A 25,658-nucleotide genomic window follows, 5' to 3' on the forward strand; every position below is an offset into this window, starting at 1 on the left:
TGTCATATCTTTGCAAGATAACATCAGAATTGTCCTCTGCAACTCATCCCAGTGCACTAATTAACCAACAGGACTGGGCAGTACATACAAAATTTCTACATTTTGTTGAATCCATCTCACAAAATCAAATTTCACTCTCCACTTCCTGATTGTATTTTTTTCTGTATGCTCTCAAAAAGTGTGTGGCCTCCAGGCCCCTTCAATCAAACATTACAGATACTTGGCCATTATTTCTTTATTAGGATTATTTGAGTCAAAGAATGATCATTTTTCTTTGGACCTACTATGTTTGCTTTGTTATCCTGGAATAAAGCAAACTCTAATTGTAGTTTAAAGATGGCACTGGACAGTGTTGATAGATTCAGGCCGAACTTTAACCACTCAGGTCTGTGCCTTAAGTCAACAGCCATCCAGTTGAAATGCCCACTTCTGTTTACATCTGACTAGCTAGCCATCTGTCAAGTCTGGTAGCTAGCTTGTCAAATAAGTGTTTAAAGTTACTGTTTGTGTTTATGTGAATGTTTGTTTTTTTTAAATCCTAGTCCCTTTTTACAGCAAACATTTTGACTTATCGTAATAGTAAAAACACAGGTATTACTAAAGAACCTTAGTTGGCTCCACTCTATTCAAACGTCCCAATGAGTCGTGAGATCAGGAACCAGCTTGCGCAATACCAAACTCCAGAAGCCAGTGCTGGAATTCAGGCACCGTTATTTTTATTTTTTACGATTGTGCTTTTCCCACTGTGACACATCAAAATGTCTTCAATTAAAAAGGCCTGTTGCTGTACATGATGATGAGAAGCGTAGGTTTAGCAAAATTCAAAACCTGTTCTGTTAGTCAATCATGTTCTCAGGATTTAAAGTTGTTAGGGAACTGTAGTAGTTAAAAAACAGAAATTTTGACTAGAGACTACAGTGCTAACAAACACGAGGATTAATTCAATGTTACCATGTTGAATTTGTGAAATTATTGTAAGACTGATTTGAAATGAAATCCTAATGTTCAGCATTAATCATAAATTATTTCATCATGAAGTAGTGTTTCTTTCTAGTCAATGTAGAAAATATGTAGCATACATGCCTGTTGTTTTTCAGAAAGAAAATGCCAATTAACATACAAACGAACTTAGTGGGGTAAGTTGAGAGCTAATTCCAGGGTTCTACCTATTTCTGTGTTCCGTCAAGTCTAACTTTCTCTTTGACATGTTAATGATACATGCTATATAAAATGTAAATGTCTGTCATGAATCTGCTTAAGCAATTCTTTCTTGGGTTTCATCTCAAATGACTGATTCCTCATCCAGTCTCCTCTTCAAAGTCTGGGACGTGTATTTCAGTGAAGCAAGAGACAAGACTGATATAAGATACTTATGTTCAGACTAATGGCTAAGCAATGAGCTCTACATTTAGGGTTCCGAGGAACACTAAATTATACCTTCTCTGCTCTTGTTATAAGCCTTGGCAACCCAGATGCTTATCCATCACATTCTTTGTCACACTTGACCTTCGGTTTAAGAAATTGGAAATGAGGCTTGAAGAGAAACTAGATCTTACATCAGTGGGACTAAAAGCTGTGGTTATAGGCATGTAATGAAAAATATGCATAACGCAGTAGGCTCTAATAAATAATGAGTTCTTAATGATGATAATCATTAATGATTGGCATTATGTTTATTGTTAGATGATAGGTTTATGTCATGATTTCGTTATTAAGCAGTTATAATTAGAACATTTCCTGGGGCACATAATTTTTTTAATATGAAATGCAATTTCAAGTTGGATAAAATCAAGGTGTGGTTACTAAAAGCCAAGGCCAAAACATTCATGAGGTGTGGTTACCATGATATCTCAAAAGCAGACATCTTTGGGTGAACTCTGATATGTGTAATTTCTCTGGAGGTGCTTTGTGGGAGTTTCTGTGCAGTTTTTCACTACTGAACATAAGCCGTAGTACAAACACAGAATAGTTCTTAAATCTAGACAGTAGAGCAACCAATGAAAGGTCCTTTGAGATGGAGCCCCATTCTTCCTGATGCCAGCTCCTTTCAGCGCAAATCACTTAATGCAAAATATCAGGGGTATTTCATGCCTTGAACCCACATATTCAAATTTATGCTAATACCGTTCTCCTGCATTTGATATGCATATAGATTTTTTTTAAATTCAAGAATGTAACAACACTTCAGTGTGTTTTGATAGGAGCTCTATTCAGGGCAATCTAGCCAGTGCCAATAAGCAAACTGGAGTCATAATGTAACTGATTTGACATTGGTAATTCAACCAGATTTAAGTATGTTCCAGATTCCCATGTGGCACTTTTTAGCGTGGCAGCTATGAAAACTTAATCATGGACTGTAGGCTCGTTGGGTCCTTGAGTTTAGTTTTCAAGCTAAAAACATAATTTTATGTGGAAAACAAGGCAGGAAATGCTTATTGATATGACTTCTTCTGCTGGTTATTCTATTGACACACACACACACACACACACACACACACACACACATACATACAACAATACATTAAAAGCTGCTTTCTCTATGTCTAGAAACAAATGAGAAATCAGTCATTCTATGTTTTCTTAATTAGAAGATGTGTTACTTTAGTCTTGCTTATTTCCTCACTGAATTTCTGTTTTTGTCTCTTCTTACAACCTCCACTCCTGCTGTTCTCTCTTCAGTCAAACCCAGAGAAGTCCTCATGTGTTTTACCGCCATGACCTGATCAACCAGTTGCAGCATAACCACGCTTTGGTCACCCTAGTGGCTGAGAACCTCTCAGCCTACATGGAGACCATGAGGCAGTTCTCCAAAGGTACAGTGTTGTGTGGCCGGAAATAGAACCCTGTGTTCGTCTGACATTTCATTTTCACAGGTACAGCTGTGGGCTCAGTGATGTGCACTGTCTGCGCTCTTACCATGTGTGTTTGTGTGCTTTAACAGAAGAACAAGCTGAGTTTGACCCCCAGACGGTCAGGCCAGGAAGCCGCTACAGCCATGTCCAGGAGGTACAGGAGCGACTCAACTTCCTGAGGTACAACATTGCCTGACACATGTCACAGTTGAATACGTCAAATAAACAAAGGTTTAAGAGAAGTACACCTAAAAGCTGAGATGACGAATAGGAATGGAAGAAATGCTAATATAAAAACATAATTGTCTAACATTTTCTGCTTTACAGGTTGCTGTATTTTAAGTGTGGGAAAAATGTGTTGGCTCAAATCAGCTATAATAAATTGCCATTGCGTTTCATCCAATAACTCTCATGCCCATTTGAAAACAAAGTCTGTCAGTTTTATGAAAGTAACTGTTCACCAACGGCACAGAGAAAGCTGAAAAATGTTTAAAGCAGAATATCAGTGGGAGATTATTAAAAAAAAACTATACTGTTGTGTTTCAGTTGGTACATGCACGACAGTTCCTAGTTGGTTTTCATATGTTATGATTTTGCATCTTTGTCAGCCTATGGTGATTTTTATGCACTTAAATATTGTAATATAGAGAGGAAAATGTAGAATACACAGTTTGATGTGGACCCAATTTGTCACACACACACAACCCATGGGAGCTACACAGGCCATCCACAGTGGTGCCTGCCAGCCACTGAGCTGCTCAATTGAAGTAGCTTGTTCAAGGACAACAGTGGGTAATTAGGGAGGAGCAAGTGGTACCCAGTGAATTCAGCCCCACCATCAATTATGATGCAAGTCTGGGACCAACTACATGACCTTCACAAGCACATTTCTCTAACCAACAGGCCCCCAGTGTCCACTATTGATTTTCTTTCTTTGTTCGTTTTTTTTTTTTTTTTTTTTCTTTTTGTCAGGTTCCTGCTAAAGGATGGTCAGCTATGGTTGTGTGCCCCTCAGGCCAAGCAGATCTGGAAGTGTCTGGCTGAGAATGCAGTGTTTCTCTGTGACCGTGAGGCCTGCTTCAAATGGTATTGTTTGATTCGGTTTAATTGAATTCCCCTAGATTTGTTAATCAACAAGCATCTGTTCTGAATGCTGCTTCTTTCCTGCCACCCAATAGGTACTCCAAGCTGATGGGTGATGAGCCAGACCTGGACCCGGACATCAATAAGGATTTCTTTGAGAACAACGTTCTGCAGTTGGACCCATCTCTGCTGACGGAGAATGGCATGAAGTGCTTTGAGAGGTTCTTCAAGGCTGTCAACTGCAGGGAGGGCAAGCTGGTAGCAAAGCGCAGGGCCTACATGATGGACGACCTGGAACTTATAGGCTTGGACTACCTTTGGAGGGTGAGAAGATTTGTTGCAACAGGAACACATTAACAGATATTTTAGTTTATTTGGAGGGAGGCAGCTGTTTTCTTTTGTGTTTTGTGCTATGCACTTTTATAATAGCTTGAAGAAACAAAATTGAATGGCTTGAAACCTGGTCACCTTGAGCACCACTTAAGTCCCTGGAACAAACAGATGTCTGATTTTAAAAGGTTCTGGCTCGATAATTTATTGGTTTGTGTGTGTCAGAGAGGGAGAACAATGCACTTTGTTGAGAAACACATTGAGATCTGTGGAGGCTGTGGTTCTATATGAGAGACCGGTTGGTCTGTGTGGTCTTGTATGTTGCTTTGGACAAAACCGTCAAATGCCAAATGAATATATGTAATTGGTTATGCTCACATTCCACACACACTCTGTGCTCTGACTTTTAAAACGTAGATATAATCGTGGTAATTGCATTGTTAACAAAAGAGGAGTTGACAGTGGACACAGCTGTGACTGGCACCATTCATGTGTTTTTGAGATCCTCTCTCCCCCCACCGCCATTTGTGCTTGGTTTTGTCATTCTATTCAGCTGCAAAAGGAAAAGACTGCAGTCCTGTAGTAGATAGTGCCTTGCCCCCCTTGTGTTCTGAGTGGTCAGTAATGAGGCTCCTCTTAACTTTAGTGCTTCAGACCTCTGCAGACCTGTTTGCATGAAAGTCAGACTCTCAGCTGTGATGGAGAGTCTGAGTGTGATGGAGAGCCCATATTCTCCTCTCTCCCAGGTGGTAATTCAAGGAAGTGATGACATCGCCAGCCGGGCCATAGACCTGCTGAAAGAGATCTACACCAACCTTGGACCAAAACTACAAGTTAATCAGGTACATTAACTGTTCTGCTTCTGTTTGAGCAGAAGTTTCGTCTGATTCAGTCTGTTCTCTTTTCTAGTCCACATTTATTGTTTGGTGTATTGAGAAGTTACTTGTCTTCATTGTTGTACCTGTGTTCTCTCCCTACAGGTCGAAATTCATGAAGATTTCATCCAGTCTTGTTTTGACCGTCTGAAGGCTTCCTACGACACCCTGTGTGTGTTAGATGGAGACAAGGACAGCATCAACTGTGCCCGTCAGGAAGCTATCCGCATGGTGCGGGTTCTCACTGTGCTCAAGGAGTACATCAATGAGTGTGACAGTGACTACCATGAGGAGAGGACTATACTGCCTATGTCAAGGTACAGTTGCATTTACATTGTGCTGTCATAAATGGTTATTAACATATTGCTTTACCTCACCTGGTTGAGGCTTTGACATTACAATAGACTCCAAGTCACCAAAGATGCCTCTTTGTACCATGTTCAGTTTGACAACATTACAAGAATAAACAAAATCAACATTATCACCATCTCAGACACTGCAGTACATATTTTTACACGTCACACATTGAGAGTTCATGTACATTATCTTCCTCATAATAGTATACTGCAGAACAAGACAAAGTCTATTTGCTTTATTAATTTATTGCTGTGTTCCTCCCAGTGAGATAAATAAGGTGATTTCTGTTTCACTCAAACCTCTTTCTTCTACATCTCTTCCAGAGCTTTCCGTGGGAAGCATATCACACTGATCGTCCGTTTCCCGAACCAGGGCCGTCAGGTAGACGATTTGGATATCTGGTCACACACCAATGACACAATCGGCTCGGTTCGGCGTGGCATCCTTAACAGGATCAAAGCTAATGCTGCACATACCAAGATAGAGCTGTTTATTGGTGGGGAGGTTGTTGATCCAGCTGATGACAGGAAGCTGATTGGACAGCTCAATTTGAAGGACAAAACGGTGAGAATGTTGGACTGGTGTTGTTATTTTGCCTTAAAAATATTATTTTCATTGAAGGTGCTGTGTTGCCTCCTCTGTGCTTTTGATTGTGTGTACATATAAAATGATAGCACTTCTATTTTTTGTTAATATTCATTAAAATTGCATTAATACCATTGATCCTAACCACTGTGTCCATGTCAGAAGAATTTATTTTGAAGCCAAAATGAGTGTCGAACTCCTGCACACCAGAGTTAGTTTTTTCACCTCTTATACCAGCATTAACTCACAATTGTTGGTTTTTTAATATAGCTCATCACAGCCAAGCTGACGCAGGTGAGTGCCAACATGCCCTCAAGCCCCGACAGCTCCTCGGACTCATCCACTGGCTCTCCTGGTAACCATGGCAACCACTACAGCGATGGGCCCAACCCTGAGGTGGAGAGCTGTCTTCCTGGTGTGGTGAGTCTACATTACAGACACTGTGTAAACTGAACTATCTCCATATTACCTCCAGATACTATACTTGTGCCACGATAAACAGGGCTGAATGATGTTTTGATTAAATCAATGGTGACGTGTGACAGATGTTATGTATAACAATTAGATTTTCTGGGATTTTTGGAAGATGCAGCAGTGTGTCACAGTGTGTTCAGCGGCATGTAGGCAGCAATACTCTAACACCTTATGCCCTATTTCACAGATTATGTCGCTGCATCTGCGCTACATCTCCTTCCTGTGGCAGGTGGCTGATCTGGGCTGCAACCTCAACATGCCTCTCCTTAGAGATGGAGCTCGAGTTCTCATGAAACTCATGCCCCCAGGTATACATGCAGCTGTGCTCTCAAAACTATCCAGCCAATTTACTTGATGAAAACATACACCTATACAGATTCACCCAGGCAATGCTCGCTCCATGGTCATTTTTGTGTCATTTCCGTGTCCTTAGACAACACTACAGTGGAGAATCTGCGAGCTGTGTGTTTGGATCATGCTAAGCTCGGTGAAAACAGCCTCAGTCCTTCACTCGACTCACGCTTCTTCGGCCCATCGCCCTCACAAGTGCTCTACCTCATTGAGGTGAGTCTCTTTCACAAGTTGCGATAAGTGACCTGATTTTTTTTAAGTGACCTCTTTTTTTTTTTCACATTCTCTGCTTGACGTCCCTTTCAGTCTGTGTAGTGTACCATTGTGAGTTTATTTAGTGTATGAACAGCAGTACTTCATCTTCATTAGCAATCGTAACATAATATATGAATATGTGGCATGATGGACAAGGAATCAAACGTTTTAACCATGTGCTACATTTCAGAGTTCCAGCTAAGATGCCAAGATAAACCACTAATCCTGTAGTATGAGACAGGTCCATGGTTGATTTCACACTGTTCTTGCCCATGTTCCAGGTTGTTTATGCTTTGCTGATGCCAGCCAGTGCCACTCTGGGTGAGGATGCCAGCGACTTCCAGTACAACTTCTTGAAGAGTGGTGGGCTACCCCTGGTGCTGAGCATGCTCACCAGGAACAATTTCCTCCCATCGGCGGACATGGAGACTAGGCGTGGGGCTTACCTCAATGCACTGAAGATCGCAAAGCTCCTCCTCACTGCTGTAGGCTTTGGGCATGTTAAGGCTGTGGCCGAGGCCTGCCAGCCCAACGCAGAGGGAAACATTCCCGTCTCACCGGTTAGGCCACACACAACACACACAGAAACATACCTGTGTGACTGCTTCCTCGATGGTTGACTGCCAAATCTGACATGGCTTCATCTTTCTCATCACCTGCTCTGCCTTTTCTATAGATTAATCAGGCCACTCATGACCAGGCCCTGGTCCTCCAGAGCGCCCTGCAAAACATCCCTAACCCTGCCTCAGAATGCATGCTGCGCAACGTAGCCATCCGCCTGGCCCAGCAGATTTCTGATGAAGTAACAGAAAATGTAAGTAATTTAATGGTAATTTAATGGATAGTTTTTGTGGGCACTGATCTAGTAATTTAAGGATAAATATCTAAATAGTTTTCAATACTTAATGTAGTGTTGGTCGTACATAAAGATGAGAACTGTAAGAAATATATGTTCTAGTTGAGTAGATCTGTTTTTGTTGAGTCATCCTGTCTGTGTTAATGGATATATGGGACCATTTTTTTCACCAGAATTTCTTCCAGGCATCAAAGTACATCCCAGACATCTGTGTGATCCGAGCGGTCCAGAAAATAGTGTGGGCATCAGGCTGTGGTACAGTGCAGCTCGTCTTCAGTTCAAACGAAGAAATCAGCAAGATATATGAAAAGGTAAGCTGCCTTTGAATTGTTTAAAGTCTTGTTGAATCTTGTCCAATTATTTTAGAAAACAACACAAATCTAATAAATTGAATAGAAAGCAGGAACTCCATTAGAGTGACAGCACAGACTTTATTCCATTACGGAAGTCTGTGCTGCACTTCACTCTATAATAGATGCAGACTGTTGGAGGGGAGGGCGGGCGGGGCAGTAAAAACTCAGTCCCCAAGGGTCTCAAGCTTTAAGTAAGGTGCAACCAAATGACAAAGAGCTTGTTAGGCCTAATGGACTTTCAAGGGATTAGCAGTGCAATGCAATGCTATATGTATTTTTACATCTTTGTCTGCATCTTTTGTTTTCTTGATAGACAAATGCAGCTAAGGAGCCAGATGGGGAAGATGAGCAGGTGTGTTGCGAGGCCCTGGAAGTGATGACACTTTGTTTTGCCCTCATGCCCACGGCTCTGGACACGCTCAGTAAAGAAAAGGCTTGGCAGACCTTTATCATAGACTTGCTGCTACACTGTCACAGCAAGTAAGTACACCAGGATGTGTGCCAACCAATTGCCATTTCTGGCCTTTTATAGTTCTGACGGAATTTCACGTGGGTGATGTTTGTCATTTGTATTTAACAGATCTGTGCGTCAAATGGCCCAGGAGCAGTTTTTCCTCATGGCAACTAGGTGCTGTATGGGCCATCGCCCTCTCCTCTTCTTTATCACCCTCCTCTTCACTGTGCTGGGGGTGAGTGGCTATATGCCCCGTGTTCTTAGAGACTAACACTTATCTTTCATCCTTTTTATTGTATACGTTATAAAGCACCAAAACAGTTACAGACATGTTAACAGTTAACTGCTTATGAGACCCTAATTTTATATTGTCCATGTTTAGAGTACAGCCAAGGAGCGAGCCAAACATGCTGGAGACTACTTCACTTTACTTAGACATCTGCTGAACTATGCCTATAACAGCAACATCAACCTGCCAAATGCTGAGGTGCTCCTCAACAATGAGATCGACTGGCTGAAACGGATAAGGGTAAAACATGTTCATGCCCTTTTATTTTTGTATATCCAATTATTATGTGTTATGCCCCCTAAAAAAGCCAGTTTGAGTTTTATTGTTTGTCCCTCATAATTGAGTGTGGGCCTGAGCTGATGGCACACAAAATGTTTGTTTTTACTAGGATGAGGTTAAGAGGACAGGGGAGACTGGTGTGGAGGAGACCATCCTGGAGGGCCACCTCGGAGTCACCAAAGAGCTTTTAGCCTTCCAGACACCAGAAAAGAAATATTATATCGGCTGTGAGAAAGGAGGAGCGAACCTCATTAAGGTACAAGAAACAGACCATACCTGAAACAGTTAATAAAAAGAGAAGAAAACCACCCACACTGTCATTCTGTCTCCTTTCCAAAAACATTACTAAAAGACCATTTCTCTTTTTTCTTGATTAGGAGCTGATTGATGACTTCATCTTCCCAGCATCTAATGTGTACTTGCAGTACATGAAGAGTGGGGAGTTCCCCACAGAGCAAGCCATTCCAGTTTGCAGCACCCCTGCTTCCATCAACGCCGGCTTTGAGCTCCTGGTAGCACTGGCTGTGGGCTGTGTCCGCAACCTCAAGCAAATAGTGGACACCCTGACTGATATGTACTACTTAGGTAGGAAGACACCAGCGTGGAGATTTCACCAATGCATTTCACTTATTGTTATGAAATTACATCATGCATGTGTTGTGCCTTACTTCATTTTCCAGGTTGTGAGACACTGACAGAGTGGGAGTACTTGCCTCCAGTGGGGCCACGGCCCAACAAAGGCTTTGTAGGTTTGAAGAACGCCGGGGCCACCTGTTATATGAACTCTGTCATTCAGCAGCTGTACATGATCCCTCCAATCCGCAATGGCATCCTAGCCATTGAGGGCACAGGCACTGATGTGGATGATGACATGTCAGGGGATGAGAAGCAGGAGAACGAGGTACAGTGAGAATTTGTTGGAATACAAATCATCTGATCAAAATGTGCCCATTACTCTTTAGTCTTGATTCCTGGATGAAGTAAAAAGTAAAGACCAGTTGTGCATGTGGAGACATGTTATGTCTCATCGGTACATTCTGTCACCACAGAGTAACGTGGACCCTCGTGATGAGGTGTTCAGCTACCATCATCAGTTTGATGACAAACCTTCCAGTAAGTCCGAGGACAGGAAAGAGTACAACATTGGGGTACTCCGTCATCTGCAAGTCATTTTTGGACACCTGGCTGCATCCAGACTGCAGTACTATGTTCCAAGAGGATTCTGGAAACAATTCAGGTATTTCAAAGACATAACAGTCATTTTTGACTGGATCTGCATTTTGCCTGTTCTGTATTTGCTGATGTCTACTTTTCTCTGTTGTAGGTTATGGGGTGAGCCAGTGAACTTGCGGGAGCAGCATGATGCTCTGGAGTTTTTCAACTCTTTGGTGGACAGTCTGGATGAAGCTCTAAAAGCCCTGGGCCACCCTGCCATGCTCAGCAAGGTACTGGGAGGGTCCTTTGCTGACCAGAAGATCTGTCAGGGATGCCCCCACAGGTGAGTACTGTCCTCTTCCTCATGCTTTGTTGCGGGAAATATTTCAGTAATTTCAGAAATACAAACTTGAGACCACCTTGGGTTCTTGTTACCTAATCACTTGTTGTGTCATCAGGTATGAGTGTGAAGAGTCGTTCACAACACTCAATGTAGACATCAGAAATCACCAGAACCTGTTGGACTCCATGGAGCAGTATGTTAAAGGAGATCTGCTTGAGGGGGCCAATGCCTACCACTGTGAGAAGTGTAATAAGAAGGTGAGAATGGAGCACCCGTCTGGTCAACAGCCAGTGTTGGACTGTGATTGTAAAGAGGTAACCTGTAATGTTTGCTCCTCTTGTCAGGTGGACACAGTGAAGCGCCTGCTGATTAAGAAGCTGCCACCTGTCCTGGCCATCCAGCTGAAACGCTTTGACTATGATTGGGAGAGGGAGTGTGCCATCAAGTTTAATGACTACTTTGAGTTCCCCAGGGAGCTGGACATGGAGCCATACACTGTAGCTGGTGTGGCAAAGCTGGAGGGCGATGACGTCAACCCGGAGAACCAGGTGATCCAACAGAACGAGCCCTCTGAACCCACACCTCCAGGCAGCTCGAAGTATCGTCTGGTGGGAGTGCTGGTCCACTCAGGCCAGGCCAGCGGCGGACACTACTATTCCTACATAATCCAGAGGAACGGGGGTGACGGCGAGAAGAATCGCTGGTATAAGTTCGATGATGGTGATGTGACTGAGTGCAAGATGGACGATGAGGAGGAGATGAAGAACCAGTGCTTTGGAGGAGAGTACATGGGCGAGGTGTTCGATCATATGATGAAAAGGATGTCGTACCGGAGGCAGAAGCGCTGGTGGAACGCCTACATCCTATTCTATGAGCGTATGGACTCACTGGACAAGGACAGCGAGCTTGTCAAATACATCTCGGAGTTGACCATCTCCTCCACCAAGCCGCATCAGGTCAAGATGCCTGGTGTCATCGAGTGCAGCGTCCGCAAGCAGAACGTCCAATTCATGCACAACCGAATGCAATACAGCCTGGAATATTTCCAGTTCATTAAGAAACTTCTGACCTGTAACAGTGTCTATTTAAACCCTCCTCCAGGTACGCATCATTTTTATGTGTGCTGCAAAGATTTTTTTAAATGTAAAAGTAATTCAGTGAACCTTGTGCATTATTGTATATTAAAAGATAGAAAAAAACTCAGAGCAGGTAGCCACTTAAGCTCAACTCAAACCACGGGTGGGTTGTTTTAGAAGCACTGTATAAACTCTGGAAACATAAACTGCAACAAAGACCTACACAAAAGCTGGCTGTTGCAGCAGATTCTGCTTTGGTAAATGACTGTTGTGTTGTGTTTTTGTTCCACAACATGGGTAAACACATCAGAGATCGACAAAATACCTGATAAGGAATGGCTGACGCTACAAATGTACAGTTCAGCTCCTGTGTGTACAGGATTGGGAGTGACACAATGTGAGGCATGTGATATGTTACAGCTGCTCAGTATTACGTCATTCCTCCAGTCATGATGCTGCAATTCCAATAACGGAGGGCTCCTTCTGTCTTTTGAGCAGTTTTGAAGTCCTTGTCATGTATCTGCTGTGCATTTCAAAGCCTCTTAAAGAAACAGCAGCTGGCATGATCATTGTATTATAATCTCTGGCTTGCTTATCTAAATAATTATATTTCATAGTGATACTAATATACAGCATCCCTCTGGAAAGAACTAGTGGTCAGTAGTGTTTAGCGTGGGCTACCGAGAAATGCACTGCCTCTGTAATGCATTATTAATGGAGCCAGAGACCCATAATGTTCCACAGGAAAATAAATATTTGAGGGCAGTCTGTACAGAAGCACTTGACTGGGACAGAATGATTCAGATCTTGAAGAACATGAAGTATATGAATGGATAGTAGGTTTTGTTTGCTACTTTGCAATGATTTTTAAAAACAAACTTTTTGTGTGCAAGATTTGAAGACAGTCCACCCACTGACCCATTGACATTTGGATGTTTGATTTGACATATTGATTGGCCCGACAAACTTGACCCTTTTTTCTAGCTTGCTCTGAGCCTAAACACTGCTGCTTCTCTTTCTCAGCTCACTGCTTTCCACTTGCCCTGTTACCATCCACATATATTTAATGTTTATGGGTTGAACTAGGATGAGATGCCATTTCTGGTGCTCAGTATCTTTAGCATCGCTATTTCTAATGTGATGTATATAAAGTAGTTTCTGTTGGTAGGAAGAGATGCTTATTTGTGTTGAGTCTGTATTACAGCACGTTGGACTTGGAATGAAATAATTACTGTGAGGTTAAAGAGCTGGCTGTCAGCTTCAATTTGAAGATGAGTAATTGTATAAATGGTGTAAGACAAATTAGTGACATTGAACGTTTAATTTCAACTTCAGTGTTGTGGATGACACAAGCAAAACAAAGGAAAGTGTGTCACTTCCCCTACTGCTAGCAGATTACAATGTACGTTAATGTATGTTGTGGTGTACACTGTACATATCCGCGTTTAAGGAATTTGCTTTGTGTATTTCTCTGTCATTATTATTGATGTCAAATCATTGCTTATAAGTGACAGAATGCGTGTTTGGTCGTAGTTCAGCAGTTTCATCCAACAATGAGGAAATGTAGCTGTATACTTTGGTCTCTGGGTGTAGCTTTAGAGTTTTCTCCAGTACCATAACATAAGCTGGCAACAATCTAAGCAAATTACCAGGAAGATTTCACCTGTGTTTTATTAATCACTGCTCTCTTTTTATCAGGACAAGACCATCTTCTGCCAGAGGCAGAGGAGATTGCTATGATAAGTGCTCAGCTGGCTGCCAGGTTTCTCTTCAGCACAGGTTTTCACACCAAGAAAGTAGTACGGGGTCCTGCCAGTGACTGGTAAGCTCCATCTGTCTGTTTTGAGGTTTCCTCTCTTTCTTATCCTTCTCTCTAAATATTCTCCTTGTCCTTCCCTCCAGGTACGATGCCCTCTGCATCCTGCTGAGACACAGTAAGAATGTACGCTATTGGTTTGCACACAACGTTCTGTTTGCGTACCCCAACCGGTTCTCGGAATACCTGCTTGAGTGCCCGAGCGCTGAGGTCCGTGGGGCCTTTGCCAAGCTCATCGTCTTCATCGCTCACTTCTCCCTGCAAGACGGCCCCTGCCCCTCCCCCACCGCCTCGCCTGGACCCTCCGCTCAGGTTGGTGCTGGAGTCTAGCTGACCTCTGTGGAAAGTGTGCTTTTATAAGGACTTTCTGGAATACACTTGAAGCTGTTTGAATCACATATTTCCTGGAAGATACTTTAAGCAGCTTGTGTCGCGTTATCGCTGACGGGGTTCGTGTCTCATGCTGTTGACTGATGTAACCCTGTGGTGGTTTGTCTGTTTCCTTGTGTGTGTATCAGGGCTGTGATAACCTCAGTCTAAGTGACCACCTGTTGAGAGCTGTACTCAACTTGCTCAGAAGAGAGGTCTCTGAACACGGCCGTCACCTGCAGCAGTACTTCAACCTCTTTGTTATGTATGCCAATCTGGGTAAGCATCACGCAGCCGTCACACTGCTGTCATGTACATCTGCTCCTTAGTGAATTGTACAAGCAAGGTTTATGCAAAATATGAGTGATAATTAGATAGGGACTGAAAATTCTGCTGTTTCCCCCTTCACTACTCCTACCACACACAGGCTTGGCTGAAAAGACACAGCTATTGAAGCTGAATGTCCCTGCCACTTTCATGTTGGTCGCTCTGGATGAGGGTCCCGGCCCTCCCATTAAGTACCAGTACGCTGAGCTGGGCAAGCTCTACACTGTGGTCTCCCAGCTGGTTCGTTGCTGTGATGTCTCCTCACGCATGCAGTCCTCCATCAATGGTGAGTGCTTTACTCTTCAGCCACAGACAACATGACATGAACTGAGCTCAAGCGAGCCAGTAATTAATCACAAAATAGCCTGGGATGGTTCGGGGTGCGGAGAGTTGGAGCCCGATGAGGATTTTCATCCTTGCTCAGGATCTAGTGACTGACAATGCAGCCACTCTGAGCCTCTGTGTTGTGTAGGCAGAGCTTGGAGCTGAGGGCTTTCAGAGATCAAGAATAAAAGACATGTACAACCCTGAATCAAAAGAAGCTGGAACTCTGTGAAACAGTCTCAAGTGACAACCTACATTTCAAATTCGAGTTCTCTAAATTTCTCCTCCTCTACCCTCTCCAGGTAACCCTCCTCTCCCTAACCCGTATGGTGACACCAACCTGACAGCCCCAGTGATGCCTGTGCAGCAGCTGGTGGCAGAGATCCTGTTTGTGAGGACCAGCTACGTGAAGAAGATCATCGAGGACTGCAGCAACTCTGAGGAGACCGTGAAGCTGCTTCGCTTCAGCTGCTGGGAGAACCCTCAGTTCTCCTCCACTGTGCTCAGTGAGCTGCTCTGGCAGGTAAATCCCTCGTGCTTCTTGAGACAAACGCGACATCCATAATTCTGTAGGTGGAACATTTGTGTCCTCTAGACCCCATGTTCAGGTTATTTATGTGCTGTGTGCAGGTTGCGTACTCCTACACCTATGAGCTGAGGCCTTACCTGGACTTGCTGCTACAAATCCTGCTCATTGAGGACTCCTGGCAGACACACAGGTCAGACCGATTGCTTTGTGTGTAAATTATGAGTGCTGCATTGTTTTGAATGTGATCATAGTTTGAATTTCTCCTTTCACTGTTTGATCATGTAGGATCCACAATGTGCTCAAGGGCATTCCCGACGACCGAGATGGGCTTTTTGACACCATCCAGCGCTCCAAGAACCACTACCAGAAACGGGCCTACCAGTGCATTAAGTGCATGGTGGCTCTCTTTAGCAACTGCTCTGTGGCTTACCAGATCCTACAGGTACATTTATCTCTCTGTTCTGTTCTCCTATTGTCAGACCAACTTATTTTAAGTTAATTACGCATTAAGAAAAGGGAACTGTGCCTACTGTGTTCATGGGTACACATACAGCATGCTCATCAGCATGTTCTCCTTGTGCATACAGAGTAACGGTGACCTGAAGCGAAAGTGGACGTGGGCAGTGGAGTGGTTAGGGGACGAGCTGGAGAGGAGGCCATACACAGGGAACCCCCAGTACACCTACAACAACTGGTCCCCTCCAGTTCAGAGCAACGAGACATCCAACGGATATTTCCTGGAGCGGTCACACAGTGCACGTATGACTCTGGCCAAAGCCTGTGAACTTTGTCCTGAGGAGGTAATGACATTGACACTCTACCGTTCACGCACACACACGCACACACACTTACACACACTTACACTCACACACTTGCCTAATGTCACATTAACATTATCTTCCAATCTTAGGGAGCCAAACCATAATAGTATCGAAAGTTGTAGGACACTGCACTTGGACTTATGTGTGATGCAGAGTAAAGAAGAAGCGTCTGAAGTTTAGAACAGCTGTTCAAAACCACTGCAGTCCTGTCACCAGTGTGGGAGGGGGTCTTTATGAGACTAAAAATACAATACTAAAGAAGGTCACACGAATATTGAAAATGACCTCAAAACATTACAGTAAAACATAGTGGAGGTAGCTGTGGAAGCATATTATAACAGGGGTGTACAGTGGTGAAGGTAACAGAAAAACCCCACAGAAATACTGTATGACTGAGCCAGAGCAGCCAGAACACCCTGATCACTTCAACACAACATCCCACTGAATGGCATAACACAACCAGCTTTTAACTGGGTGTATATATGGAACAGCACCGAAGGGATCCATTGAGTACAAGAATGACCAGAATATTTAATACCAACGATTATATTGATCGATTCAAGGTTTTCTCTATCTGATGTCGCTCTGAATTTAAAAAATCTGACATTTAGTAGATGTAATGGTTAACTGGTTAACTCATTGGACCCATTTAGTGTTTCCAACATGCCATTGAATGTAAATGCCCTCTCTGAGCTACCACTGTGACATGTTTTACTATGCTGAATTGTATGAATTCATGGCTGCAGTTCACAATGCATACAAATATCATTTTTGTCCTCACTTAAAATAAGTTACTTGTATTTTTATGTTGAAAAATCCAGTAAAATGACACACTTCTCCTGTAATATTCCATACACAGCTCAAGTGTACTCAGGGAATCCCAGGGAAGGTCAGTATTCCAGGCACCACAACATAAAGGAAGGAAATGGAACAAAATTTAAATATCAGCAGAGAAACAATGAACAGTTGTCAATGCATAGGCCTGCAACACAGTTAACACTTGTTTAGGTAGAATCTTTGAGTTTCCTGTAGCTTGAATAGTCCATGACAGAGGATAGAAACATTGACATGTTGAGTCCCCATAGTTTTTCCCACTACATCAGTTTTGTTTTGGGACTCCTGATTTGTATTTATGTGATACAAAATGTTAAATAATAGTTCAGCACAGGAGTTTAAAGTAAGGCTGTGTTCATACAAACTGCCAGAATGATTTATAGACAGTCAGTTAATTAGCACTGTGAGTTGTCAGCACTTTGATTTCCAGTATATAACCCTTTGACATGTGTATTATTGTTTTTCTATCTCTTACACTCAGCACAGAATTCTGTACGTCGATGCTGTGTTAGCGAGACAGATAATGCCCATAGATAAATGACAAAGTGAAAAATTGCCACCCTGTTGTTCAAAGGTAGAGTGAGAGGAGAGGTAGACAGGCTGCCTGTGAGATGCTACACAGTGTAACCAGCAAGAGAAATCCTGTTCTACAGCTGCACACAGTGAACAGATCTTTGTTCTCTTGCTGTCCTGTTGCCAGTCCCAGTGATTCGCCAAAGCAACATCACTGACGTAGCCAGTCCTCCATCTCAACCTAGAGCTCTTTTGCCAGTTTTTGCTTCCTGCCCAACCTAAACTGTGATGCCGACAGCTACCTGCATCTGATTGAAAGCTCTTAGTCTCTGTGTTCAGGAGCAGTTACAGTATTTAAACTGTGACACCAGGACTGTACTGTGCATTTAGCAGCATTTTGTATCCCATCATGCTATTACAGACCATCAGTATTTCTAGGCATTGTGGTAGTTACCTGCTAACTTTGAAAAGGCTGAATTTACTTGCTTGGTAGTTGGGAGAACCACTCCTTTCAATAATTGGGACAGTTCATTCTCTGGTCGACGTTGTCAGTCACTTTTTATTGGCATCAAATCAGATGTAGTTTAAAATCCAGTAGCCTGTAGAGAGTGGCACAGTTTTGATATCCCATCTGTAGAGAGATAAAGGCTAATAGCTGTACTGAAAAAGACAGAGTAGACGAGGTTGATTGTTGTGATGGCATTTTATTAGTGCATGAGTTTAACGTGCTAGACCTTTGTGTTACTAGCCCGACAGGCTCTGTTGTTTTTCTACTTGTGGCTACATGTTTGAATTATGTTCATTTACACACTTGCACATAACTGTAATTTACCTTGTCACACAGATTGCTGGAGTTATTTCTTACTGTCATATTTCACACTGACATTAACCTCCACAGTAGAGTGAGGGGTCATGAGCACTTTCTGTTCGCTCTTTTTCTGAGAATCAGCAGCAGCTCTGGTGCTGAGAGGATGCTTTGAGGTGTAGAGTCCACCCACACACATTATCAAATCTCATATAAACCTCATTTTACTTGATAACAGAAGGAAATTTGACTTTCCCACACAACACTACTCATTATGTCACACTGACATGCAGAAGCTTAACATTGCAGCCACTGTTTTGTTCAAATAAACTAGCAATTTCTGCTCTGTGTTTATTTCTGTGTTTACTCTAATTTACTTTGAAAGTTGAAGCTAATTTGTGGTAACGTTTATCTCAATGTCTGCCAGGAGCCAGATGAACAGGAAGCACCTGATGATCAAGACTCCTCCCCACCTGAGGACACCTCTCTGTACCCACATTCTCCTGGAACCACCCAGTTTCAGCAGGTAGTGTCTACGTCCAGCCCCGTAAAAAGGATTAGAAGGAGGAGTCAAGGATGAGCAGCCATGTTTGATGATAATGAAGGAACATATCACCCAGTGTAGTGATGTAGTTCCCGCCCACTGATTTTTGTCCACTTTCTCCTCCTCAACAGAACAACCACCCCCACGGGCAGCCGTACACCGGGCCCGCCGCTCAGCACATGAACAACCCCCAGCGTCCTGGTCCTGCCTCTGCCCCGACTCCAGGCCCCGCCCAGACCCCCGCCCCTGCCCCTGGTCCCACTCCTGGTCCAGGCCCGCGAGCACAAGAGAACTGGGAGAGCACCGAGGAGGTCGCCCCCGCCCCCACCTCGACCCCGGCGCCTGCCCCGCCTAAGGAGTAACATCCCCTCGCCCTCTGCTGTGCCTCGAGCCTCCATCGTCCCGCTCTCCTTCCTCTCATCCTTCGGTCAACAGGGCTCCTCGCCGGGCCCCTCTCTCTCTTTCTCTCTCTCTCTGGCCCCAGGGCAGGGCAGAGCCAGGCCTCCCCCGCCATCGGCCAGCGGGAGGTGCTCTTCCCTGGCCTGGGGCTGCCTGACCGTGTGACAGGGGCCTGCTGGCGGCTGCAGAGGCGAGGGAGCGGACAAGAGTTCTAATAAAGAAAAGAAATTTACCCAGAGCCGACGATGCTGATGCGCTTGTCTCCGAGACGAAATGGTGTACATAGTATGTTAATGTTTTTGACTGTTCAGATCCCCCAGTAGCATAACTCTGTGTGGTTTGCTGTTGGGAGATGTTGCAGATATTATGGAAAACAAAATGGATATTATAAATAAGAAAAATGCCCAAAAAAAAAAAAAAAAAAAAAAAAAAAAACTGTAAGAAGACAACAACTCCTCTTTGTTTTATCACCCATGCTCAGCAGTAAAGTTTGTTCTACCATCGGACGGTTACTGGTCATTCAACTGTAGAAGGACGCATTGTTATTATCATAATTATATTATTATTCTTAAGCTCCTTGGCAACCTTATGACCGATGCCAAATCAACTCACGAGCTGTGGTTGGTTTTAGTGTGAGTTGTGGAATGGTTGGGTGGACTTTTACGGTGTTCGGTTGACGTGAAAAAGCAGTGATGCAACATTGTTCTGAAACTCATTGCCTTCTTTTTTTCTTTTCTTTCTTTCTTTCTTTTTTTTTTTGGTTTGTTTGTTCTGGTTATTAATTCAATCCTTTTTGAAGCTCTAGTTAATATGCTGTAACATTTAGCATGGCTTCTCACCAGAATAGTGTAGCCCAAGGGAAGACTTGTGATCATAACAACCTAAAGCTGTTCTTAATCCACATCTCCAGAGGGGTTTTCTTACCCTTAGGTTTTTTTGTTGTTCTTCTTTTTTCTACTCATCTACCCTATCTACAATGAGGGCGATATTTTGAACCAATGTATGAATAAGTGGCTTTTCAATTGCACATTATAATCCTCCAACTTCACATTTGGCAGTCAGTTTCGGTGGGATAGACGGCTTAGCTTTCATCTTTAGGAATTCTGAAAAATGAACACACATATGCAACAGAATTGCTGCACTGGGCTATCTGGTGTATAATAGACTGTGTGGTTTGCTTCTGTCTCTTCAATAGAGCCTAGTTGTAGACAGACTTGTGCCCATCGGCTTCCTCTCTGCCACGGGGCCGGTCAGGTTTGGCGCCTCGCCGCCGTTCGGGATGCAGCGGTCCCGGACGGCAGTGAGACCCTCGCCTCTTCGCTCCGTGTAGAACAGGTTCCACAGCAGGGTTGTACCGTAAGAATAGCGGCTGGTAAGTCATGTTGCAACTTGAGCTAACTTGTAATTCTGTAGGAGTAAAAGGTAAACATCAGTAAATACTGTATTTAATTGGTAACTTGAATGCATGTATTTTTTTGATTTTTTTTTTTTTTTGTCTAAAACATACCAAATACTCCTGCAAATGAAAATATTCTGCCCATCGTATTATATTTAAATATTTTGCTCTTATTTTATAGAATTTATTTTGTTGTATTTCACTAAAAATAGAATTTGATTTAAGAGGAACATTTTTGTCCTTGTGTTATTTTTAAAGAAGATATTGACTGTACAGAGTTCTGCGCCCTGTTTTTTGCCGACTTTTGTTTTGGCCATGGTGTGACGTTGAATTCTGGAGCTACAGTCGCGATGTGGACTTTCACTTTGTGAGGTTTTTTGTGCACAGAAATATAACAAAAAAAAAAAGCATTGCGCCCTTAGCAAATAAAGAACATGGAATCTTGCCTGTGTCTCATTTTTAGTCGTGGACATCATCAGCGAGCATCGCTGACGTTCATCCAGACACAATCCAGCTATATGAACTCTTCAGTGCTGTGCTGTTTGATACCAGCTGGTGACGTGATTAGTTTGGTTGACTCTGCATCAGTGAAGACAGTGAGTAGACTCCATGAGGGTAATTTAACTTTCAGTGGTCACATGACTCTTGATCCCTCTTTAAGGGACTCCATTGACTTCAGTTTCCATGTAATCTACACTGGGTTATTGAACTATGACTTAGCCTACCCTATTAAACATGGGGTGGACAAAATAATAGAGACAGCTGCCAGTATACCACCACAAACTACACCCTCCAAAATGATGAAAAGCTGAATTAGCATCTTTAAAATTGCTTAAACAAATGAAAACCTTCATAAAATTAATTGTATACTGAATGCCAAGAGGGGAAATTTGGGTGTTTCAGTAGCATAAGGAGCACTGAAGGTAGGATTTACTGCTGGCTTGCCATTTTGGGATGAAAAGATAGTAGAAAGAGCTCAGATACTGGTAATAATAATGACTTGTGTGTCAAGTGTTCCAGTAAGGCATGACTGTGTAACAACAATATTAGGTCCCTGAAACAGAAGCAGCTAAATGGAACTCAGCCATCATTAATTTAATTACACCTGTGCTGCTGCTCCTTTCGGCCTATCTATGCATTCATAGTCTAACTGATCATTTTAATGCCACAATTTCTAATGTAAACATCTGTCCCACATTTGACCTTGTGTGTGTGTGTGTGTGTGTGTGTGTGTGTGTGTGTGTGTGTGTGTGTGTGTGTGTGTGTGTGTGTGTGTGTGTGTGTGTGTGTGTGTGTGTGTGTGTGTGTGTGTGCATGCGCCAAGAAATGAAGCAAAAGAGCAAACTCTTTTGGAACAGATTTTATTATCAAGAGCGTCACATTTAATTCTCCTTCTCCTGCACGGTCTTTGTTCCACGCAGTCTGCCTGTGCGTCGGGCAGCAATAAGACCGACCTTGCGACCAGCAGGTGCATCCCTCCTGATTGTTGAGGGTTTGCCAATATGCTGATGGTTACCACCACCGAAGGGATGCTCAACAGGCTGTGTGGAGAGGAAAAAAAAAGGACATCAGTCTGAGGAACCAAGATTTGTCATGTCACCCCTCTGTCTTTAACATGCTGATTCAGTGTCAGCATGAACGTGCATTAAAGGACAACAACATCTAACCTGCTGAATACTTTGCGAGAGAGTCACAAACAAGCTATACTGAAAATGTCTTCAACACATATACAGCAGAGTGCCTTTCAACACCAGTTAAAGGATAAAAAATGATTAGCTTAGTGTAGCAGCTTTAGAGACATAATTGTGTCCTTTCATTTTTACTCTAAGCACCTCTATTTGATGTGATGGATTTCTTTAAATGCTGATGCTCAGAGAGGTTAAGCCAACACAATCCAATTAGGAAGATATTGTTTCTCATGTCAGTGTCACCTTGTTGGACAAAGCAGTTACTGAACTACATTCTACAGGACCAGCAGTCTGACCCACCCTCTGAACCGCCTCTTATCTACAGAAGTGCTCCATTTAATATTGCAAAGTCTGAAAAACTAACTTGTTGAGACAGGTTGGGAAACCAGTTACTATACTTCGAGAGCTTCTGGGGAACCAGGCAGAAACGACTAGACGTTAAAGCTCAATCATCACCTTGTAGAACTAAAAACCATGCTGTCTGCAGCTCTCTCTCCTCTTTCAGTATATACAACATGAAATGAACGTGAATTATTTAAGTCCCTCTGTATTAAACCTTTCCCTGGGTTCTGTAAACATGACCTCCAAAGTAAGGCTGTTAAACGAGAACAACGCATTACAAATCGAAATTCACCTATTCACAATGTAGCCATCCCAACAGCATCCATACCTTCACCCAGTAAATTACACGCGTTATCTGTCGCTAACTCAGACCTCGACAGTCTAATTCTCAGCACACAAACTGTGGGTGCATGAAACAGGTTTTACCCGGTCTGCATCACAGGTAACATAATTGCCGTATGTTCGCAGTCACTTACGTTCATAGCCACACCACGGACACGTGGCCAGCAGTTCCTCTTGGCCTTGTACTTGTGGTAGGCACGTCCAGCCTTCAGGATGGGCTTGTCAATACGGCCACCTCCAGCAACCACACCTGAAACACACCGGGCAGAGCTGGTCAAAAGGTGCACTGGTGCAAACACATTCTTCAGTTCACAAATGCCAGACTGGCTGTGTATATACACACAGCCCCTTGCACTACAGATGACAAAGAGGGTCATAGAGGCAATGAGGAAACATGAGCTCCATCAGACATTAAGGGTCCTTACCAACTACAGCTCTGTTGGCAGAGGAGATGACTTTCTTGGAGCCTGAGGGCAGCTTGACTCTGGACTTCCTGGTCTCAGGGTTGTGAGAGATGACTGTGGCGTAGTTTCCTGAGGCGCGGGCCAGCTTGCCTCTGTCGCCGGGCTTCTCCTCCAGGCAGCAGATGATGGTTCCCTCAGGCATTGTGCCAACGGGCAGGACATTGCCAATGTTTAGCTGAGCTGTGGGATGACACACAGTCAGGCTCAGCTTCACACTCAAACATCATACACTGCAGTCCAACAACTACGAACCCAATTCCAGCAGTGCATTTAAAGAACAACCTATTTTGTTAACAGCAGTGTTTTGATGCCACTTCTTACAGACTGACAAATCTAAAATTAGGCCCATACATACAAGACTGAGGCAGCATAAACGCACACAGAACCAACAGAATGATGGCAGACACACCACAGACTGTTATCATCTGTGATGACCCAGTCATGCTACAGATTCCATGTCTACAGAGGGCTTTACGTTAGTGCTAGGCTGCGCGTGGACCAACACACTACTGTCAAACACTGATTGTAAGTTGTTCATCAGTTTCATGCAAGAAGAACCCTTCAATGTATATTAATCTTCTTACCCTTCTTGCCACAGTAGATGAACTGTCCGGTGTGGATGCCCTCAGCAGCGATGAAGAGCTCTGTCCTCTTCTTGAAGCGGTATGGGTCACGGAAGGCCACTTTGGCCAGGGGAGCACCACGGCCGGGGTCATGGATGATGTCCTGAGAGGCAAGACCACCAGAGGAAATCAATGTCACAATGCACACTCACCAACAACCGGCATTAACTTGATGTGCTCTCAGCGGCAGACTCTTCCTTTACCTTCACAATCCCCTTGATGTAACCATGGCGTTCAGCGAAGTCAACGTGACGGAGTCTAGCGGCACCTTTCCTGTGCTTGACGTGGGCTTTGAACACGGAGCCCGCACCTTTTCTCTGTCCCCTGATCACACGTCCCATCGTGTACTGAAACAGACGACAGCGAGCGTTATTTACCAGCTTGACATGTGTATGCTAACTCTGAGGCCTCCAGCTAATGCTACCGTAAGTTAACTTTTAAACACATTCACTTTCTTGCGTTAAGTCGCGTAAACTGCCACGTTAGAAAAAGACTAAAAGGCAGTCGGTAGCGACCATCACCTCACATGTTCTTGACAAAATCTTCTAAAGTTGTTAGCTAACTATTAGCCTAGCCAGCTAGCTGTCGTAATTTACTGTATGTTAATACACCTGAACCTATGGTTTTGACAGTCACAGAGTAACTTGCTGTCAATTTTAGCAGTTGTCTACACACTAAATTATTTCTATCTTCTCTCCACGGCTCATATCAAACACCAGATCCGTCCTGTCTATAGCGGCTGCCGGCCTTTTAGCCGTTTCATACCGCTGGTACAGCGCCATGTCATCAATGAGCTACAAAGAACCAACAAAATGCTTTATAACACAGGTCTGTCGTTAAAATACTCAGTAGGTCTTATTCTTATACATCTGCTGCACATTTAGAAGTATTGGTTTACAGTGGATGAACAAACAAAATCATGATTTAGAGCAGATTTAAGGAAGGGAATCAAACGGTAGCTGTCCTACCTAAACTCCGTTGACGGAAAGAGGAAGTGCAAGGGAAAAACGGAGGTTTTCTTCCGGAGAAATCACCGAGGGGGATTATGGGAAGTGGAGGAGGATAAGTAAGTCTGCGTACGAGGGTATGAGTGTGGTTTGTTCAGAGTCATCCATGGATGTAGTTCATGAGCGGTAGAGAGTAACCTGTTAGCTCAGCTAATAGGCAGCTTTTGCTCCCTGAACATCAGTTAATGAAATGTTTACATTTCAATCGTCAGTTAGGCTTAATTTAGAATTTAATCGATGCTGGCAAACGTTGAACAAGCAGTTTATACTGAAATCAGCTGACCCCGCACCTTCCTGGTTCCAGACCCATGCAGCTTCGGGCTCTGCAGCCCTGTCTCCCCTCCCCGTACACCCCTACCAATGAACCAGCCACTGCAACTGATGGCAGAGGTGAGCGGCATTGTGTTGATGACATGTCAGCTGGCAGAACTGCAGGAGCTCCATGAGATTTTTTTTTTTTTTTTTCCGACTTAACAATAAAAGGGAAAGGAAATTATATTATTTTCGGTGATAATAACAAAGACAATGCTGGACAGTCTGAAGCATTG

General features: G+C 43.5%; 2 protein-coding genes across 8 annotated transcripts in view; one reads left to right on the top strand and one right to left on the bottom strand.

The window, feature by feature from the left end:
- Positions 1–21,089, top strand: part of usp9 (ubiquitin specific peptidase 9) — a 36,086-nt gene extending 14,997 nt beyond the window's left edge. Inside the window, exons 13-47 of one of the 6 annotated variants that reach the window (XM_076746235.1) lie at positions 1,098–1,136; positions 2,680–2,813; positions 2,942–3,032; positions 3,825–3,938; positions 4,031–4,259; positions 5,012–5,107; positions 5,246–5,457; positions 5,821–6,061; positions 6,353–6,502; positions 6,744–6,864; positions 6,990–7,120; positions 7,444–7,722; positions 7,839–7,976; positions 8,192–8,329; positions 8,685–8,851; positions 8,952–9,060; positions 9,208–9,354; positions 9,503–9,649; positions 9,771–9,978; positions 10,074–10,294; positions 10,443–10,630; positions 10,718–10,891; positions 11,007–11,148; positions 11,236–11,992; positions 13,666–13,789; positions 13,870–14,095; positions 14,302–14,431; positions 14,580–14,765; positions 15,106–15,326; positions 15,434–15,522; positions 15,618–15,774; positions 15,920–16,132; positions 17,013–17,042; positions 18,733–18,831; positions 18,981–21,089. In XM_076746235.1, the coding sequence (XP_076602350.1) occupies positions 1,098–1,136; positions 2,680–2,813; positions 2,942–3,032; positions 3,825–3,938; positions 4,031–4,259; positions 5,012–5,107; positions 5,246–5,457; positions 5,821–6,061; positions 6,353–6,502; positions 6,744–6,864; positions 6,990–7,120; positions 7,444–7,722; positions 7,839–7,976; positions 8,192–8,329; positions 8,685–8,851; positions 8,952–9,060; positions 9,208–9,354; positions 9,503–9,649; positions 9,771–9,978; positions 10,074–10,294; positions 10,443–10,630; positions 10,718–10,891; positions 11,007–11,148; positions 11,236–11,992; positions 13,666–13,789; positions 13,870–14,095; positions 14,302–14,431; positions 14,580–14,765; positions 15,106–15,326; positions 15,434–15,522; positions 15,618–15,774; positions 15,920–16,132; positions 17,013–17,042; positions 18,733–18,831; positions 18,981–19,211 (6,079 nt within the window). In that variant the 3' untranslated portion in view covers positions 19,212–21,089. The remainder of the gene's footprint in view (positions 1–1,097; positions 1,137–2,679; positions 2,814–2,941; positions 3,033–3,824; positions 3,939–4,030; positions 4,260–5,011; positions 5,108–5,245; positions 5,458–5,820; positions 6,062–6,352; positions 6,503–6,743; positions 6,865–6,989; positions 7,121–7,443; positions 7,723–7,838; positions 7,977–8,191; positions 8,330–8,684; positions 8,852–8,951; positions 9,061–9,207; positions 9,355–9,502; positions 9,650–9,770; positions 9,979–10,073; positions 10,295–10,442; positions 10,631–10,717; positions 10,892–11,006; positions 11,149–11,235; positions 11,993–13,665; positions 13,790–13,869; positions 14,096–14,301; positions 14,432–14,579; positions 14,766–15,105; positions 15,327–15,433; positions 15,523–15,617; positions 15,775–15,919; positions 16,133–17,012; positions 17,043–18,732; positions 18,832–18,980) is intronic. The other 5 variants (XM_076746238.1, XM_076746240.1, XM_076746239.1 and 2 more) reach the window with 5 other exon arrangements.
- Positions 21,090–21,989: 900 nt separating this feature from the next.
- Positions 21,990–25,116, bottom strand: rpl8 (ribosomal protein L8). Of its 2 annotated transcripts, none has more exons than XM_076747535.1 (6): positions 25,072–25,116; positions 24,307–24,450; positions 24,065–24,206; positions 23,442–23,660; positions 23,151–23,266; positions 21,990–22,185 (listed from the first exon to the last, which is right to left on the bottom strand). In XM_076747535.1, the coding sequence occupies exons 2-6, from the start codon at positions 24,442–24,444 to the stop codon at positions 22,027–22,029; spliced, it is 774 nt and encodes a 257-aa protein (XP_076603650.1). In that variant the 5' UTR covers positions 24,445–24,450; positions 25,072–25,116; the 3' UTR covers positions 21,990–22,026. The 2 variants fall into 2 exon arrangements, with proteins under 2 accessions (XP_076603650.1, XP_076603651.1); XM_076747536.1 differs by having other exon boundaries at positions 25,063–25,082.
- Between the last annotated feature and the right edge of the window lie 542 nt (positions 25,117–25,658).

This window comes from Chaetodon auriga, chromosome 13, assembly GCF_051107435.1.
Source record: "Chaetodon auriga isolate fChaAug3 chromosome 13, fChaAug3.hap1, whole genome shotgun sequence".
Classification (NCBI taxonomy): Eukaryota; Metazoa; Chordata; class Actinopteri; order Chaetodontiformes; family Chaetodontidae; genus Chaetodon; species Chaetodon auriga.